This window comes from Halichoeres trimaculatus, unplaced genomic scaffold (genome assembly GCF_033239565.1).
Source record: "Halichoeres trimaculatus isolate MK-OKI-2021-1 unplaced genomic scaffold, fHalTri1.1 fHalTri1_scaffold_2, whole genome shotgun sequence".
Classification (NCBI taxonomy): domain Eukaryota; kingdom Metazoa; phylum Chordata; class Actinopteri; order Labriformes; family Labridae; genus Halichoeres; species Halichoeres trimaculatus.
Window position 1 is genome coordinate 29070862 of NW_027437180.1, and position 17658 is coordinate 29088519.

General features: G+C 40.3%; 1 protein-coding gene across 1 annotated transcript in view; it reads right to left on the bottom strand.

The window, feature by feature from the left end:
* Nucleotides 1-612: 612 nt before the first annotated feature.
* The window catches only part of ctnna2 (catenin (cadherin-associated protein), alpha 2), a 335649-nt gene continuing 318603 nt past the window's right edge, over nt 613-17658 (bottom strand). The window contains exons 15-18 of the mRNA XM_074686588.1: nt 13587-13768; nt 12085-12190; nt 3391-3525; nt 613-1776 (exon numbers count right to left, since the gene is read on the bottom strand). Coding sequence (XP_074542689.1) covers nt 1489-1776; nt 3391-3525; nt 12085-12190; nt 13587-13768 — 711 coding nt within the window. The 3' untranslated portion in view covers nt 613-1488. The remainder of the gene's footprint in view (nt 1777-3390; nt 3526-12084; nt 12191-13586; nt 13769-17658) is intronic.

The window sequence follows — 17658 nt, forward strand, 5'->3', positions numbered from 1 at the left end:
TGGGCAGCGATCTGATGCTTAAGTTAAAATCTAAAGGAAAAGGTTAAAATAACCACTTAGAATGAGACTCTTTGCAGAGTCTGACTCACAGGAGGAGGACCTGTAAATAAGAGTTCACATATCCTTCTGCTAAATTGGCGTTATTTGAAATCCTTAGAACCGGCAGTCTACATCCTTGGAAATAACTTACATATGACTTATAAACAAAAACAAACAAACAAACAAACAAACAAAAAAAAACTGTGTCAAATTCCGGTATAGATTTTCTTTCCTGATAAGGATGGCTGGTATTAGCTAACCTGACTCTCATGCTGGATCACTTCTTATAAATTGTGTAGGAGTAGGACATTTTTCATTTTAAACAGTGTGGATGGGCCCCTTTACACATTATTTTACAAATACGCTTTTGCTGAATCTTGGGCTTAATGTTGCCTTAAATAATTGGGATTATTTCATCAAACGCAACCACAGAGCATTTTGTTTTTCTGACTGGGTCAGTTTCCTCTGGGTTGATGGTACGCATGGAGACAGGTCTGATGTTAGATAGTTGTAGAGTGGTGCAAATGTAACAGTAGGAAAAATACGAGAAACTTTCAAGATTTAATTGAGGGATTTATTAGAGAAGGATGAATATAAAGGTACTGTATGCAGGGATTTCTATTCTCTGAGCAAACCACAACTAGTCAAACCTCTCTGTCTATATTTATACGCTACACAACTTCCAATCAAGGTCATCATAGTTAGTGATGTAATCATTAAATTAACGTCATTTAAAAAGGCAATACAATAGACCATAAGTGTGCTTTGAAAAAAAACACCATATGGATTATAATTATTATCATCATCAGGAACAAGGAAACTACTTGAATGCCAACATTTCCAGGTATCTTTAACATAAGTTATTCCTAATACTACGGGTTACATTCAAATTGACCAAAAGGAAAAGAAAAAAAAAGAAAAGAAAAGGGAAAAAAAAAAGAAAATAACAAATAAAATCATAAAACCTAGAGGGAGCATAACTACACTGATATATTCCCCTTAGAATAAATCCTTTACTGAACCATTCAGGGTTTCCATTCAGACAGTTTAAATGTGTATACAAGCAGGGTTTCAACCACCAAATATGTCTCAAAGCCATTCCTCTTCTTCAGATATGCCTCTTTTTTAAACACCTTCATTTATTCAAAGTATTTGTGAATGTGTAACATTTGGCTTTCACATATTAAGCTACAATAAGATCGATAAATAGTGTTGGGTGCGTGTGCGCTGGCCGCCTGTAAGCCACGAGGCTCACAGTGTTCACAGGAGCCTTAGTGTGGCAGTTAAATATGTACTGAAGTCCTCCTGAGCTGTCACCAAGCACACACAGGGCAAACAGAGGTGGGTTAACACAATGTAAAAAGGAACTTTTTTGTTTTTTTCTCCAACTTGTCACCACCATGTTTTGTTGTTTTCACTTGTGTAAGCATGACTTTCTCTTTCTCTCTTTTAGAAGGAGTCCATGGCCTTGAATTCACTGAGGGCCTGGACCGGGGAGATGTGTTTCTTCTGGGAACCTCGTCGCACACGTGTCTGGCATTCCTCAGGCTTCTCCCTTTTTACAAGCGGCTTTTTCTCGGGGGCCTTCATGCGCCAGGACACCACAGGCGAGTTGACAGCCGCTGTTCCGTACACCTTCTGGTACTTGGTGGAGGCTACATAAGATGCCTTTACAGTCAGCACCACTGCGTTCATTAGGTTCTTTGCTGCTTGGATCAGGGAAGTGGCACTATCCAGCTAAAGGAGGACAAGGACAGAAAGAGGGGAGGGAGAAATACCAAAGGTTAATTCTTGAAAGTAAAAAAAAAATGTAGTATGATTCTGCTGTTTGAAAAGGACATCATCGGGGTACAAAAAGAGGTCTGTGCCATAAACAGCAATTTCGCAGAATGAAAGGAAACCCCTGGCTATGTGAAATTTCATTGTAGAAGTTGGAAATAAACAAAGGCAGGGGTCAGGTGAAGCTCTGCTTTGTTTGTTTTGAACAGTTGAAATTACAGGGTCAGCAGCCAATGGACCCCATCACACGCTTGAATTTAATGAGGGTGGACTCCAGCTGGCCACCATGAAAGTTAAAGTCTCAGCAGGCGTAACATTTCTCGTGTAAGAAAGAAAGAAATTACACAGAACTCTCACAAAGAACTGTATCAATAAGAGACACAAGTAAACCCTGAGCAAAAAAAAAGACAAGTTAGATTCTATGAAGGGAACAAATCCCAGCAAGGCGGCTTTGGAAGAATGTTTTTCAGGGAAAAATCAGCAAGAATATGTGACGATTAATCTTTTAAAGCTTCATAGGAAATCTGTGAAATCAATACAGGAAATCCACCATAAACTATCAACATTTGCAAAGATTAAAGTTTGCATATATGTATGTAAAATTAATTCAAAGAAAGACTGACATTGATTAAATAGTGTTATATATGGATTGGTGTACTCTCTGGCATGTCTGTGTTCAATGAAAGAAGTCTTCCTCCTCTGCTGCACTTCCTGAGATTATTTTCCCTTTTTTTCTCCCAGAGTTTGTTCTGTTGAGTTTCTTCTTATCTTAATTGAGGGTCTAAGGTTAGAGGCTAGTGAAAGCTGTTAAGGTTTTAAAAACCCTCCGAGGCACATGTGGGATCTTGCTGTCAATACATTATACAGAAATAGACTTCAGCGCAGTTAGTTTGATAATGCCAGTATCTACTCAGATACCACAGAGGTATACATTGAAAAAAAAAAGCCCCAATCCAACTGCATCAAATACGTAAGCTCAAAACTAAAGAATGGTGAATTATCTGCCTTTTAAGTTTTATAGCTTAATGCTGCTGAAAAAGTTATCTAAATGTTATCAGCTTTAAGGTAAATTTAGTTTTTTCTTCATAAGTGCAAAATCATTACATGCAGCGCTGTTCAGAAGATAATGTCACTATTGTGAGTAAACTCATGTTTAAGAAAATCGTTATTTTGTATTAAAACCAAACCTCTAAAATTGAGAATGAGGCGTTGAGGCAATAGATGGGTTCATAGTTTAAAGCAAGCAATGTGAAATAATTGGCTGATTTTTGTTGAGCAGTCATAAAAGAGTTAACAGGGCATGTAAAATATGAGGGGAAAAAAAGGCTCTGCTGCATATTTCTGGTAATTTACGATGACAACTGGCCTGTAATAATTGCATCAGCCTTAATCTGCATGACCCCGCATGTGGACTTCCTCGCTGTATTGTAACCTTGAACTAAAAGGTTTGCCACCTGCAGTGCTGAGCATAAAATCGGACCAAGATTGGTGATTCAGGCCTATGAGCGGGTCTATCTGGAGCATCAGTGGTAACAGAGCCTGCTGGGTGCTGCTCTGTATGGATAGACTTACCCCAGACACGATGAGCTCTCCTCCCAGATTCTGAACCTCGGCTTTCACCTTGCTGCAGATGTTGAGCTGATGACAGTACAGGGCAATTCTCTGCAGGTAGGCCAGCAGATCCTGCTTACAAGCTGAATCAGGGCACTGAATGGAGAAGAGGTACAGAGAAAGACACTGTCAAATGGAAGCTGTGAGAGGTGTGTGTAGATACCATTTTAAAGCAGTTTTTATTTTGAAAGTACATTTCTCCTGCAGGGAGCAAATACAAAAATCTCATGTCTTTTCAACTCAATCCTTGTATTTATGAGAGAATGAGGATTTATGAAGCCCTTTCTATTTACATGCCACCACATTTCATATGTTTGTTACATACAGAAAAGGTCTCCCTTGTTCACTCTTTTACAACTTCCAATCCAATCGTCACATTATCATTTACTTCGGTAAGATTGAAGTCACCTATTATTAATGGCAGGTCTATTGATGGGCGAAAGAATTTCCTCCCCAGTCAGAGGCACTTAATCTAGGATGCTGTTAGGTATGTTGAAATAAACAGTAAAGGTGATTAAATATAGTAGATCATAACACAGGCAAACACTTGAGGGTTTGGGCTAGAAGTTATTATGCTTTGGGCTGAGCATCTTGTTACATTCTGGGTCAGTTGTTACGTTTGGGGTTTCTTCGTATTTTTGAAAAAAACCTTTTGGGTCTTTGATAAGAAAATGAATGATCCTCCAGCATTTCATGCATCACTTTATCTACAAAAAAGAATCTTCACAGCTTTAAAAGTTCAATCCAACAGCCCATTCTGTATGAATTGAAAGTGTTTGTAAACATCATTGCTTGTTTTAATACAGCTTGAGCTCAGTTTGTTGGATTCAGAAACTTTTTTCCATTTGTTGAGCCAGAATAGTCTTTTTTAGAAGTACCATAGAGTGTTGAAGGGCTTATTCTTTATTCCAGATGGATTTTAGATTTGGTAGATGTGAATCCTCTGGCAAATTGGACAATTTCAGGAATCAGGATGTCTTGATGCTGGGGCTGTTTTTGAAGCAGAAAAACTAGAACAACAATCTCAACAGAAAAACCGCGGGGTTCCAACATTTTGGATCATTTATTACTTTGCACTGAGCATGGACAATGTTCCTCAATAGTTCTCTTCTTTCACTGGGGGTTTGTAGCAAGTTTGAGTTTCAAAGGCAAGTAAAGACAGCGCTGCAGGGTGTCTGGCTGATTCATTTCACGTAAAACAAGTTTGTCACAGCTTGTTGCCTGAGAAGAAAACAGATCAATCAATAGTAGATGAAACTTAAGACTCATAAACACATGAAGACTTGCTTACACAGCAAGCTCTCTGTGTACCACACTTCTTTCTTGTGTTTTTCTTGAATCAAAAGTTTTGACCTGCTCATGCTGGCCTTTGTGCTACTCCAGCAGCGAGGAAACCAATCACACAGAGTGGCAAATAGAGAAGAACGGAATACAAGGACAGCCTCCTGAGGTCTTCTACAACCACACAATTTCCCCCCCTATTATTCCATCTGGAAGCCTTCCAGGTGTCAGCTACGGCCCACTAAGCTCCCTGTGGGTTAAGAACAGTGCATCAGCTGCTTAAACACTGTGAGCATCAGTTTGTAGCAACACCTTTCCTCTCCCCATTAATATTAAACGTTCCTAACTAGGACATTCACCAGCACCGTGTGGGGACATGCAAAGCTCATTTCCTTGTCTTGTGGGCGCAGGTTGAGGGGGATAGCAAGTTAAACATGGAGCTGTGATATGAATACACCCCCTCCTGGATTTGCTGCTTTTACTCCAGTCTGCTCTACTTGTCTTTGAGAAGGCAAACAGTATTGATTGGACTCAAGTGCCCTTCGCTTACGGTCAAAAAAAGCCAGTAAAAAAAACAGTTTTCTTGAGTAAAATGCCTGTTTCTTCAACTCTAAAAAATCTAAAAGCAAAGAGGAACTCAAGGGATGATTTCCATTTAAAGTTACAGCCACTTTAAGAGCAGGACTTGAAATAACACAGGAAATAAACCCAGTACTGCCACCTGCATCAGTTAGTGTCCCTGAATGCCGACTGTGGTGGTTCTGCTAGCTCATAGAGCAGCCAGTGAGGCAGAGGGAAGCTTCTCCTTGGGCATTATCACTGCACTGCCAGTCTTGGCTAGCATCACTGCTAACTGCATATCAAACTGCCTACACACACACACACACACACACACACACACACACACACACACACACACACACACACACACACACACACACACACACACACACTGCTGCCTCAGGCAAGTTTGATGCAGACGTGACACGATTGCTCCCTATTGTGCCATTGACTAATAGTCCATTTCTTCCACACATTCCCTGTTGATGTAAATAAAGTGTATGGCCCACTGACGCGCTCTTTCTTTCACTTTTTTTCTCTCTAACATAGCGGATCACCGAGTTCATTACAGATGAGGGACAAAGCTGTGTGGTTCATTGTTTGACGTTGGCTCAAACTCTCTGACTCATCTCCTGACCTCAGTTCTTCTCTCAGCACAGAAACTGGCAATGATTTTCTTCTTTGCTTAATTAGACCCAATATGAGTGAAACGTGCTCTCGGTGGTTTATTCAGCAGGATGTGAACCCTGGTGCTGAATTGAGCCCCTCACGCTATCAGAGTGTGGCAGTCTGTCAAAATACAAGTCACACCTCGCACTGATGATGCATTCATGAGCAGGCAGGGAGCAACCTTTCATTAACTATACACAGGATAAAAAGTTGTAACTTCTAGCTTCTTTTTCTTCCTTTCTAGCTTGTGCAGATAGTCTTTAATTAGTATTTCAGTCTCATCTCTGCTCCATTTCATATCCAACGGTATTGCAAAAAGATGTTTATTCGTGTAAGGGATGACATAGAGGCTCTTCAATGACAGATTCAAACTGAGCATGTTACACACGGTTACACAATATTCCCCCCAGCTGACTAGAAACTACAGTCACTGTGATGCTAAGCTGTCACCTGTCAGTTACACAGAGAAAGCTGGTAATCTTTCTATTTGCTCATCCAGTCTGTGGCATCCTTAAAAGACGATAAGATCCTCTGTTTCTAGCTACCTACTTCTTGACAAGCCTTTGTAATTCCTCCTTTTTTTCATAACACAACATCTGTTATTCTTGATGACAAAATGAAAAAAAAAACATGTTTGATCAGTGATAAACACAACACCAAACGCTGACCTAGTGTTCCCAGTCATGTAAATCTGTCAAATATTATCTCCTCCTGAAGATAAACACTTCTCTGATTCACCATATTAGCATTTCATTAAAGTTGTTCCCTCAACCTGACGTATTATAGTACACAGATCAGCATGTGGTGTGGCAGAATGAAAAGTGAGCTTTCTCTTCCTCCTCTATTTTCAAGGCATTAGTTTGAACTGTAAGAAGAAAATGTCACACCGGAGTCAGGATTTTGGTTTTCTTGTGTGAACAAGTTTACTGGATTATTCTGAGGATTAACTTGTCATAATAATTTATTTAAAGGATTTGTAGAAGCCTAAAAGGGGAAAGTATCCAGAATCTCACATCATAATAACTAAAATAAAAGACACGTATAAAAAAAAACAAAAAACAACAACAACAACAAAAAAACAGAGTAAGCATAAAAAGAGGAGGAAATAAGTTTGTTATAGTTCCAGATTATTATTGAAAGCTGTGTGGTTTCTAATCACTCTTCCCCCTAAAGCCAACACATTTGCACAATAATGAAACTTAAGGTCAATCCTATAAAACTAGCAAGAGACCTGTCTACCCTAAGTGGAATCAAAGAGTGGAGTTTGATGCCTTAATTAAAGGTTTTCAAACTGTGAGGTGCACAGACTCAGTGGGCTGACAGAGAGCTGCTGAGAGGGTACGCAGGTAGAGGTACCAGGCAGAGATACCGTGTGAGATTCAGACACATCCTGGTGCTCCAAAAACAACAGGACGTTTATTGTGTGTGGTTTTTCCTGCTGATTTAGCAGCTTGGTAGTCAAATCTCCCACAGACACTGTGTCATTCAGCTCAAGATGGAAATCAAGATGTTTCCAAAGAGCCTTAATTACTCCAATTTACATTCAAACCTGTACTTGTGAGCAGAGTCAGAGAGTTCTGTGTATGCCTGTGTTTATCAAATCAAGAAGTACCAACACATGCTAAGTTAAAGATGGTATGGGGAGGATCTGATTTGATTGCACTCCCTCGCCACCTTCTGGCCCGGAGTCTCCGCACACTGTCGTAAATTACTTTAAGTGAGGTGTGTGTTTGTTTTGGAATTACATGGAGATTGGATAAAAACAATTTTCTCTTTGATTAAGACAACATTTTACTGGATACAACACGCCAAAGTAAGGTATTTATCAGTACAGTTACATAGTGCTACGGTTTGAAACGTGACATCAAGCAAACATTGTAGCAGCCGGTTATATATTAGCAACATAGTCAGCCCAGTGCTCTGATGTATTTGTAAGCTAACATGAAGACAAGTAAACATTATCAGTTTGCAAGTAGTTTAGTAGCCCTTTATATTTAGCACAGCTGGCAGTCCAGTGCTCTAAGACATGGCCTTAATTTGTAACATTAGTAAATCCTGGTTAGCTGTGTCCTGTCAGTCATCCACCAAGCAGTGCCAACATGACCTTCCTCTTCATTTTATTGATTGACTCTCAAGTTTGAACAGACCACTGCAGAATAACTGCTGCATGTGGGTTGGAATGAACATTATCACTAACAGTTTAGCCCCTGTGTTATAGAGTGATGCAGCCTGAGCTAAAGGCTAATTAGTAGAGAAAATCACAGATCTCAGTGTTTTATCTCTTCTCACAACTAAACTTTGTCAGCCGGCGTGGTGTTGTCATAGAGACCCAGATGTGCCGTAGATCAATCTGGTCCTGGACGACCCAAACAGGAAGCTAAGAAGTAGCAATTTAAAGTAACCTGTACCCAGCAATATTGGCACTGATAATCTCATTTTAAAGTGTGGATTATGATCAGGCATATATCTAGAAGGGAGACTTTTTCAAGATCACTTTCAAACTCCTCACAGCCCCTTTAAAACACTAGCTATTTGATAAGTGGTGAACGTTTCAAAGCAGGCTTGTTACAGTGGGTTGTTGTGTTACTCATCAAACCTTCTCCCCATAACATTTTGGGATCTATAGTTTAAAATCTACTATTGTACCATGTTTATCTTCCCAAGAGAAATGAGACTAAGAAATACAATAAGAGATTAAAAAATCTATTGTTATCATCTATTTCCTGTTACAGATTCTCACTTGGTGATAGCATTAATATTTCAAGATACTCTGTATTGACTCCTCTGGGCTGCTTGGTTTAAATGTAGTTTTTGTTTCAACAGAGAAGCCTTTTAATTACACATCAGTCACACTCTGTTTCACTGCTGTCAGCAGAGGCTGTTGTTGTTCTGAACTCAAAGCGACAGATCCTTGGGCTGCTACAACTAAAGTGCAACCTTTGAGTGTGAATACTTTGCTTTAAACTGGCATGTGTTTAGCAGAATTCATAAAGGATAGAGTGTTACTGTTGAGTTTTTTTTTCCTGCTTTTGTAGCTTTCAAATCCTCCAAAGTATGATTCATGGGATAAAAGTGGAAAGTACCCTTCTGTGTATGGCTGTTCTTCATGATAACATATACTTCTATTTCTGTCAAACATAACATTATGTTCAACATTTCTGAATGAATTTATTGCATTGATTGAGAGCATCAATTGCAAAATGCCTCACCACTATATTTTGATTTGATTCACTCACACATTCACCTCCAAAAATACCTGCCAGTGGGTTTAAAATTAGCCTCCAAGAACTGCACTTTCTAGCCTGCTCTTGATCCAGGAACTTTATATAACAACACTCACCTTAATAAAACTACACAAATGTACTGACATCAGTGTCTGCCAACACAGGTAACTTCAAGGCCAGATGGTGCTGCAGAATTACTCAGCAATCAAACGCTGATGCATGCAGTGAAAAAGTCAATGTGTCCCTCAAAATAGGTGTTACACAGCTGCCGTCCACTCTATAGGTTTTCTGTGGTAGGCATACTCCAAGAATGAAATAGAGTACGGAGAATATGGAGTGAGAGAAATAGAGTAGAAAAAAAAGGCAGGGCTGGAGTGAAATGGGGTGAGCTGCCTCTGGGGGTTTTCTCCATCAAGTTCTGTGTTTAAACGACTACGAAAGCGCTCACTGTCCTGCCAGCCCTCCATGCAGAATTGACTTCTGCTTCACACGTGTTCATCAATAGGGCTGATGTGCAGTCATGGAGACAAGGTTTGCTACTTAAGGGACCTGTCTAAAAGCAGTACACTAGCCTTTATTCTTGCTGTCAAACCACAGCTCTGCACAAACACAGGTTTGCTACTATGATGTGAGAATGCAAAATACTTGTCTTGAATAAAAGACAAATAATAAAGGCTATGTTGTTCGTTGTGTAATGCCACTGGGATGCTAAATATAAGGAAACTTTGCTGTTTTAGCTTTTAGTTACTCAGTGTAAATGCAACTTACATGAAAAACACTTTTATCATAAATGTCCTAAAGCCTCTCCTTTTTTTCTGGACACTGATCAGATGTCTGCAGGAGTGCAACAGGAGGCTTTGAATATTCAGTAAACACTGGTCTAGGAACCATTTAAGTGAGAATCAAAAATGGCAAGCCACCTGCTCTTTTCATTACAGCAACTGTTGATTCAGACTCAGGCTCTCGCCTGTGATTTGCCATGTGACGGATTCACTTCCACCTAAAACCCTGTTAAACGTTGACAATCACTTCTGCAGCTTCCAGCCTAAAAAATGAGCACATAAGAACACAAGTCATGCTTACTTAGTCCTTTGTGGCCCAGATCTCACTATGAACAATAAGCTGTGATGCAGACGGAGAGCAGCTTTCGGAGACAAATGTTCCCATGCAAACATGTTTTACACAAGGCTCGTACACATTGAAATTCTCTTTTCATCTCAGTGTGTGTGTTCTTGGAAATGACTGCATAACAGGCGATCATAGCCTGAAACTTTGTTCTGTATTGCAATATGCTTCTGAGAGCAGGACACTGTGGCATGAGGAGAGTGGTGCCAGCGTTGACTAAAGATGCCTTCTGGTCAGCTCAGAGCTTAGCGTACTCTGTTGCCGCTCAAAGTGACAGGGTTTCTGCACTGGGAAGTTATACTCTGTCATGAAAGCAGAGGAAAACAGAAGTGTATGATTGGTGGTTAAGAAAACACTTATGTCTCTTGGCATTCAACAGCCTACAATACATTTCTTTACTTTTCTCAGAATCCATCCTGTACTTTGATTATGTACCTGGAACACCTAAGTTTACATTTTGATTCTTAAGTGGATGCTTTTAAGACTGTTATGCTGTGACAGTTTGATTTCCTTTACATTTAATAAAAAGTCATCTATCTTTTATCCATCTTATGGAATATTTTTAAAAGCACCCTCATCTGAAAAAGTGACAAAAACTTGACAAGTTCTTTTTTCAATTTTGCTATGCTGTGACTGTTAAACGGGAACTTAAAACTTTTTTGTTTTGTTTTTTATAGAGTTAAAGTTTTTACAAATTATTGTTTGTATGTTATAGGCCTGGGATCATATATACATTTTAGTACAGAGCATGTATGTCTGCACAATTGCATGATCCTTGACGTTCTACTTAACTAACATCTATAACATAGAATTACACTAAACCAGCGCTGTGGAAACAGCTTGTTGAATGGCCTTTAATCAAGTCAATGCAGGTTTAAAATAAGTATACTTTGAGGAGTGCTGAGGTTCATTTGTAGTGATCAATGTCACATAAATATACACTCATTAAATTCAAAGAGGTATACTGTCTTTCAACTCCATCTAAAAACACCAAACACCTTAAGGTGAAGTGACTTAAATGTGGTGAATGAAAGCAAATGTAAAGCCAGCTTTGTTGGTTCCTATGTCTGGGCTCTAGGCCAGCTATAGGACTTAAAGAAAAATGTTCACAATGATTCTGAATGTTGATCTGAGTTCCAACATTTCTCCAGCTAAGCAGCACTGGAAAAGACCCAGCGTGTGATACTGAACCAGCATTAATTATTCCAAGGGTTTGCTTGCTAACAGCGGTTGCAATTACAATGACGACAGGCTGCCTTAATAAATCAGCCAGTCTTGTGCCTTAGTTTATTCTCACTGCTTATTAGAGACAGATGAAATGAAGAAGGAGAACATTATGCATTACCTGGTGTGCTACATTCTGAAATACCTCCCACTTCATTTGCTGTATACACACAAACGCACACACACCTATTTCTTCTCTCTCCCATCTTCCCTGGGCACAGAAACGATTGATTAGATATTGAAAATGGTCTGTCAGCGTGTTTTAGAGAGGTACTCATCTGATAATGAATGCAACACCTCGGTTGGAAGCTAATTATGTTAGAGACACAACTTGGTTCTGCTGTCTTGCTCTCTCAGTGTTGGCCCCGCTGGGAGATGAAGTCATGCGGCAACACAGCCCACTGCTCCAGCTGGGCCCGTCAATGCCCACATTAAAGATTTCCAATGGTCATGCCCACTTACTGTAACTCAAAATTTGCTCTGCTGTCGGTTCCACAGCCAGAGACAGTTTCAGTCTGATAAAAGGTATAATGCTACAAAGCAACAGTGACGAACACAGATTGGAAGGTACCTGATCTGCAACAGCACGGGCCAATTTGTCCATCCTCGATCCGGCTTCTGCAATCTTCTTAGCCGCGTTGATCACATCTGAGGAGTTCTTCAAGGGGCCTTTGCCTCTACAGCAGTCCAAGAAGGGAAAAGGAAAAAATGGGATGTGAGTGGTCTTGCAAAGACAGAGGCTATCCAAGCCTTTTAAATCACAATGAATATCTGGCTTCACACTTTACCAAATTTGGAAGATTTACCTACTAATGACTGTAAGAGATACAATATACCTTTGTCCCAAGTGGTGTATCATAGAGAGGGATGTAACTGAAAGCCAGAAATAATGTTTTTGTTTCTAAAAGCAAAACAGGAGAATTTTCAGAGCAGTCGCAGAGGGACACAACACCGGGAAAGGAAATAATGGCCAACTACTGAGTCTCTGATCTGTGTTTTGTTTTTCCTGGTTTGCCATTACGGGGAAAGTGAATGTGGCCAAGATGAGTGCGTCTGCATGTGTGTGATGCAGCGTTTATTTGTCGGCGCTCAGCTGAAGTTTGTTCATGCCAATCCAAGCAACTGGGATAGCTGCCAAGTAATAATGGTGCAGTCACAGCGCCACAGCCGTAATCACTCATGACTAATCACTCATGGCTATGGTTTTATTTTATTTTATTATTTATTTGCGGTTTCTTCACGTAATTGCTGAGTGGGTTCACAAACCCATGCACAAGGCATTAAGAATTCTGCTGATATGTGGGGCCCAGATGGGGAAGATTGAGAGGAAAGCTGCTGCCTTTTTGTAAACAGAAGCTACAAGACTTTTGATGCGGGCAGATTATCTCCTACAGTATATCTTTGAATCAAAGCTTTTAAACATAGTCTGATTAAAACAAAGGATGGCAGAGTCAATTTGCCTCGTACAAAACAGTTTGCAGCTCTGGGGCATTGCGAATGTTTCCCTGCAGTCTCACTTGTTGTCACTTTATTTACTTGCTGGTGCAATACTTTTGCATAAACATTAGATCAAAACATTACCTCTGTGTTAAAAGCATTGCTTATACAAAATCTGCGGGGAATGATCATCAGACATTCACATGCAATGGGGCAGAACCTTTCATCTTGTTTTCAGGTCGTAGATTTGGTCCAACAGTGCCACGTTTTTTCTGTTTTAGTTTGAAGTGACTCAACAACCTATTTCCAGAAAAACCCGGCAGCTGATTGCCCATAAAAATCTTTGATTCTTATTGTAGGCACAATACCCAGACTTTTATAGCAGACAGACTAGTTAGAGATTCACTGTCAGGAAAGAGAAGCATTTAAGAGCTAAAGAGCCAGTTATTTCCCCACAGAGTTTGTGTATTAGCAAGATGTTTAAATAAACAACTGTTTGCTGACAAATAAGCCATATAAAGTTATAATGTGATAACACATTAACAGTATATTCACAGCTTATTTCTACAGCATCTAAGTACCCAATTACAGTGTTGTTGCAGGTCTCAATGGTGTAATATTTAGAGACATTTTTACCTGGTGAAGTCTGTCATCTCCATCATGATCATACACATCTGCTTGGCCAGCACAATGATGTCATTGCCGTTGTCATCCCATTTTGCCACCTCCGCATCCAACTTGCACTTCTCCTGTCTGAAGCTCTCCACCTGCTCAGCAATCTTGGCCTTTTCCTCCTGGGGAAGCTGTGCCATGATGGCCTGCAGACAAAAAGAGGGGAATACATGAAAAAAAAAAAAAAAAAAACATTAAAAGAGGAGAAAGAAGATGTTAGGAAGCAAATTTGAGCTCGCTTTGAGAGAAATGCCAGAGGAGAGGAATTTAGGTAAAGGAAGGAGATAAGGTTGGGGAGTAGAAAACGATAGGGAAATGAGGAAAGGGGCTAATAGGAAGAAGGATTAGTTAAGGAGAAAGGGAATAAAGGAAGGGACACAAAGGAGGAAAGCTGCCGCACCGTTTGTTCTATTTTTTTTTTTTTTTTTTTCCCTGCCTGGTCTACTTTTTTATCTGTCCTACAAACTTAAACATGAAGTTTGGAGTCTGCCTGCCCCTGCCCTTCTCAAATGCTTCAAAATAAAGTTCTAAACTTTACATTTAATGACTGAACCTTTTCAAACCCTTGACATATAATATCCGTAAAGCACTATCCTTTTTTTGCCTTCATTTTTTCTCCTTAGTGGCCTTCGGGGGGGCAGGTCCAAAATGGCATAAATCTTGTGGCAAGGTCACAGGCGCAGTAAGTACCCGGTATTATTTGGGAGATAAATGTATAATTACCCCGTTTCTTACAGCAGAGAATGAATAATGCATTTGTTCAACATTTTGTCAGGGAGGTGAGATGGAATGAAGAGTAACCCGGTTTCCATTAGGTCGATTCTATTGACTTGAGAGGCAGAGTGTGAAAAGGAATACAATAAAAAAGAAAAGTCGCCATTGTTTTTTAACCTCATCTATTATTGACCGTCCTCCTAGACTTGCTATTCTCTTAATGAAATAATCGTCCATGTCTACCTCCATTTTCCCTCTTCCTTATTCCCTCTCTCACAGCAAATCTGGTGTGTGTGGGCGTGGGTTGAGCTCACTGCAAAACTGCGTCACTTTGCTCATGTCCCCTGTTTGACGAGTAAGGAGGAAAATGAAAACAAATACAATGGATGAGTCTACCTCCTAAAAAATTCTTGGAAAGAAAATAAGCAGAAAAAGGAGGGGGCAGGGTGAAAGAGGGAAAATTGAATTTACAGACGGAAATGGAGAAGCAGAGAGGCACAACTTTCTCATCATAGGCCAACAGATGTGTCCATGGCCTTCTGATCACTGCACGAGCAGAGTGCTGCAAAGCTTTGATGGCGGTTAGCTTCGAAGCGGCATAAACAAACAAGCAAAAAGCAGCCCCCTCAAGCCCAGTGTAGATTTCCTCTGCTGCTAGTGCCAAGACACACAAACAACAGAGCTGCAGCAAATCCCATTAAACAGCGTGTGGGGTGAGAACACTGCTCACATTTAAAACAAATACCAAGTTAATATGTATTTAGACTGCACAATGAGGAATAAATAATTTAGAATAGAGTGAATGATTCCAGCAGGGAAAACTCATATTTAATTTGCAGGTATACTGGCACGCGTTTCTATGAATTATGGGTTGTACACGGCAGGTGGGTGCTCTGTGGCCCCCACAGAATCATTAATTTATTCAAAAACACATCATCTAATGTAAATTATGAAAAACACGTTCCTTTTTTACTAAATGTGACCAAATATTTCTCAGCTGAAAAGTTGAGGGAAGTCTGTCAGTACAAGTCTGCCCACATTATACACTCTTTTGACCACATGTCCAATACAGCCTTTTGATTACAGCCTCAGCTCTGACCAGCCTTAGCGAGTCCCTGCTGTGGTGAGTTTTATGTTGTTGTTTTTTTTTATTTTTTTGTGTGAAGAGCGACAAGGTCAGAGCCTACATGCCAAATGTTGAAACCATATTCAAAAGATAATCTCTCTGACATGGTTGGCTGAGTAAACTCTTTTGTTTCTGCTTGTTTGGTTCTGTTTTACATAACAAAATATTTTATGTATCTCATTTTTAAGAAGTTTTTATTCATGCTGTTTATTTAAATCCTTAACTGTTCTCATATTCAAAGCTTGAAAAAAACATCTCATAAATACAAACACAAAGACAACAAAAAATGTAGTCTGATCTCTGTTTGCAAAAGTCAGCTCCCCTCTTGGCAATAGTTTCCTAATTACATGCTCATATTTTATGTAGCCAAACATTATATAGGCAAAGCTGTGCTGTAATTTTTTTCTAATCAATAGTAACATAGATTGTTGCACTGCACCACTGGGCACTCTGACCTCAGGACATGAAGGTGGTCATTAGCAAATCTTGGCGGCACATATTAATCCTGCACCCAACTGTTGGGGCATCAATTATTAACAATTTTTTCATAATTAAACCAAGCAGTACGATGCTGGTGTCAAAATAGAGAGTCCACCGTGGAGAGCAAGCACTGCTATGGGTTTGCTAAATGCCACTCTAACAGGTGTGTAAAGTGCCTGCCTGTAAATCCGGATATTTCCATGTGAGGCTATTTTAGTAAGTGCAATCAAAAAGTTTCCTCCATTCCTTGCAGATAAGAGCTGCACTAAACCGACACATCTCGCTCTTTCCAACAGCTAAAGAGAGCAAAAAGTCTCCTGAAACTCGACAATTTGGATTTGAAATTCCTTTTCTAAAATTAGGGATCAAGGGCGTTAGGGGAAAGAGGGTGAGGGATTTGGTCTGTATTCAAATTCACTCTGAAAATGGTGTGACAAAAGAGAGTACGTGTCAGGGAGGAAGAAAGAGAGAAGAGAGAGAACAGACAGAGGGCTTCAGAACACAAAGGAGAGCTGCAGCACAGGGGTAAACACATGAGCCAATTGGGACGTCAAGGGAGCAGGAAGGCACTTGGTGGAGCCCTCTCCCCCTCCCTTCTTCCTCCTCTGCTCTCTAGAATTCACTTATCCCCAAATCCCTTCCCCTACTTTACTGATAACAACAAGGAGCGGGCCTAGGGAGCTTAACATAGTGGCAAATCCGGCCGAGGGAGTGCTGTGCCAATACACTCCGCGACTCGGCTACGTCTGCAGGGATTAGAGCGCTTTCCGGGTTTCTTCACCAAGCGCGGCGTCTTGAAATGACTTTAATTTGTTTCATTTGAAATAAACTGCCCAGACACTCAGAGTTCAATTTTATGGATGACCTATCAACAGTGTTATCCAATCACTGTGTTAAGAGATGTTGTGTGTGTATGAGAATGTGTGTGTATGGGAGGGGCAATATGTGTTAGGTTTCTTGTGCATTAACCGTGGTGTGTTAAAGACGGGGAGTTTTTGTTGGCACGTCCTAATAGAAAGAGACTCTATGTACAGGTCTCCTTCCCCTGTGTGTTTGTCTGCCTTCTTATTATGCATGTTTGCTCTAATAACTTAGCTTCATGCACACATATAGCAGTAGTGACAAGGGGAGCACCAGACAAGGCAAGGCATGAGGATAAAGGCCTGTGGGACTGCCCTGCACTTGATTTTATTTATTCGTACACTGAGCAAAGGAGAAAGACGGCATGATAAAGAAAATGAGAGTGAGATATTTTGCCTGCGTCATGTGTGTAATACGAGAGCACTAGAGGAGCTTGGAGGGATCATGACTGTAAACCTCAGTGTGCTCATGTCAGCTCATAAGGAGAAAGTAGATTATGTTTCTTTGCCCATTTGAGCTGAAACACAAGCATGCATTTGGCATGACCGTAACAGGATGGCGGGCTTCATGCTGACACGACAGGCTGTGACCAACTGGGTTCATCACATGGGGTTGACAGCAAACTGTTGAAGGATATGCTTGTCTTTTGCGTGTGCAAATGTTCAGCCTCTGAGGGCATAACAGTGTCCATGAGTGGAAAAACAAAGCAATTATCAGTTAACTGCGTGACAGGCTTTGTCAAAATGCAAGAGTGTGCTATGATGTGCATAATAATGCACACTCAACGTTCAAATTGGTATAATGATATCTGATGATACTCTGATACAGCATTTATCAAATTCAAGCTCAAGTGTG